The 2061-nt window shown below is 39.9% G+C and overlaps 1 protein-coding gene across 1 annotated transcript in view; it reads right to left on the bottom strand.

Moving 5' to 3' along the window:
• Positions 1-767: 767 nt before the first annotated feature.
• Positions 768-2061, bottom strand: part of PNRC1 (proline rich nuclear receptor coactivator 1) — a 2539-nt gene continuing 1245 nt past the window's right edge. The window contains 1 exon segment of the mRNA XM_019472760.1: positions 768-2002. Coding sequence (XP_019328305.1) covers positions 1452-2002 — 551 coding nt within the window. The 3' untranslated portion in view covers positions 768-1451.

A 2061-nucleotide genomic window follows, 5' to 3' on the forward strand; every position in this document is an offset into this window, starting at 1 on the left:
ACTTACATTTAATGAATTTTGTAATCCCCAGGGATGTGTCGGCACATCAGGGTAGAAACAAAGAGGTATGTTACATTGGTAAATTTTACGTAGGATCAGAGTTAGCATTCAAACTATGTAATTTGGTGTTAGCACCACGGGGCAGGGAAGAAAAGAGGCTGATGGTAACAGATTATAATCAGGGGAAAAAAGGCTACCCCCTTTCAAATGCCAACCTACACGGCTGATGGAAACTAGCTCTTGTCAAGCTAGTTATCAAGATTCAAGACGATCACAAGTTCAGCTGACGAAGTTAACCCCTGCCTAAAGCTACAGGGAATTGCTAAAGGCATTTTCCTTTGCACTTGGTGACATTCAGGGAAAAGAAAAAAGGAAGAAGAAAAAAAAAAAAGCACAACAGCAGATCAATACAGCATATACCAAATACAGTAAAGTGGGACTTACGGTCTATTAGTCATCCTTAGTGCAATCCTACTAAATTTTTCTTTGCCCTAATACTATTGATTAAAAAATTAAAAAAGGAGGATTTTTGTTCATCTTTAGAAGACAAGCTAGGACACGCTGAATTACGGAGCATTTAGATTAGGCAGCAAACTGGGCTGTTGAAGCCATACATTTACCTCAAGCATGTAGGTAAATGTAGTTCTCCAAGCTGAGAAGAACAAAATATTCCTACTGATGCACTAGAAGGCAATCAAGTAATTTAAGTTCACATACTTCAATTGACACACACACACACACACACACAAAAGAAAAGCAGAGACATGCTAAAGGGGAGGCCAAATTGTTTTATTTAATTTTTTAGTGACCAATTGGATTTTTGGCAGAAAGCTCTGCTCTTTTCTTTTTTTTTTTTTTTCTCCTTTCTGTAAAGAAATCAGCAGTGCTTAAATTGATGGGTTGGAATTTTACTCAAATTCCAGTTAATTTTAAAAACAGATGAACAGGAATTCCAGATACTGTTTCCAGAGCAGAGAGCAAAACTTCACATTTGTATGAAAATTCCATGTTTATACTCGTTTGGGTCATTGAATGTAAAACTATTGTCAGTAGTGCATGAGTAAAACATTCACATTTGATCTGGAACCTTAAAATCAGAAAGCTGTACTCTCCTTCCAAAATTTTCATTACCTTGTGCAAATCAAGTCAAGTCTTCATGTGTCAAGCACACACTTAAAATTGTCCATATTTTATATACAAGACATCTACCATTCAGGCAGTGCAAAATACATCCTTTCATAACAAAACTAAAATGTACCTCTCAAAGTATGAACAAGAATATACACATAATACATGATGTACACTATTTACACAACCATAAAAAATATAATACAAGGATTTTTTTAATGTGATTGTAAGACTTGACAGTCTTTTGCAATTTGTTGCAACAAGGCATGTTTAAGTTTCCTGGATGGAGTTTTCTTTGCCAATTACTCAAGAGGTCTTGGAAACTACGCTTGAACTTTTAGGAGAGTTTTCAAATGGACTGCCATCAACTCCCTGTTTTGGTCAGACGGTTCAGCTGTGCCACCCACCCAGTGGCTGGGAGGCTTTGGAAGGACACTAGGAGATGGTGGGTCACTAAATTTTGCCCCAGCGTAACTTTCTTTTTGGCTCGCTTCAGTTAGGGTGATAGGTTTCTTGGACTTGGCATTTCTGAAGTTCTCTGTGTTTTTAAGTGGCTTTTTCTCCTGCTTCTGAATTATTTCTGGTGATATAGAATCTTGCCAAAAGTTCTCTATCTTTTTTGCCGAGGACATCTTTGTCAGTGGCACGTTACATTTACTCTTCTGTCTGTTAATCTTTGGTTGTTCACACAGATGTAAACTGTGAACAGGCTGGCTGTAGGGGTTGGCAGCCTTCTCAGTCTTTCCCATCTTGTTCTTTAAGAACTGCAGAGACAAAGAATTCACGTCAACACACGACCCCTCTCCTCAAGAGGTGCCTCCGGCAGCGCACTGGCACAGTTGCCGCCACCGGGGCATCTGCCAGCCGGACTCGAAGACGTGTTCCCGCACCGCCCTTGCGCCGGGCTCCCGGAGCACAGCACCGGAGACGCGG

This window comes from Aptenodytes forsteri, unplaced genomic scaffold (assembly GCF_000699145.1).
Source record: "Aptenodytes forsteri isolate BGI_AS27 unplaced genomic scaffold, ASM69914v1 Scaffold20, whole genome shotgun sequence".
In the NCBI taxonomy this organism is placed as follows: Eukaryota; Metazoa; Chordata; class Aves; order Sphenisciformes; family Spheniscidae; genus Aptenodytes; species Aptenodytes forsteri.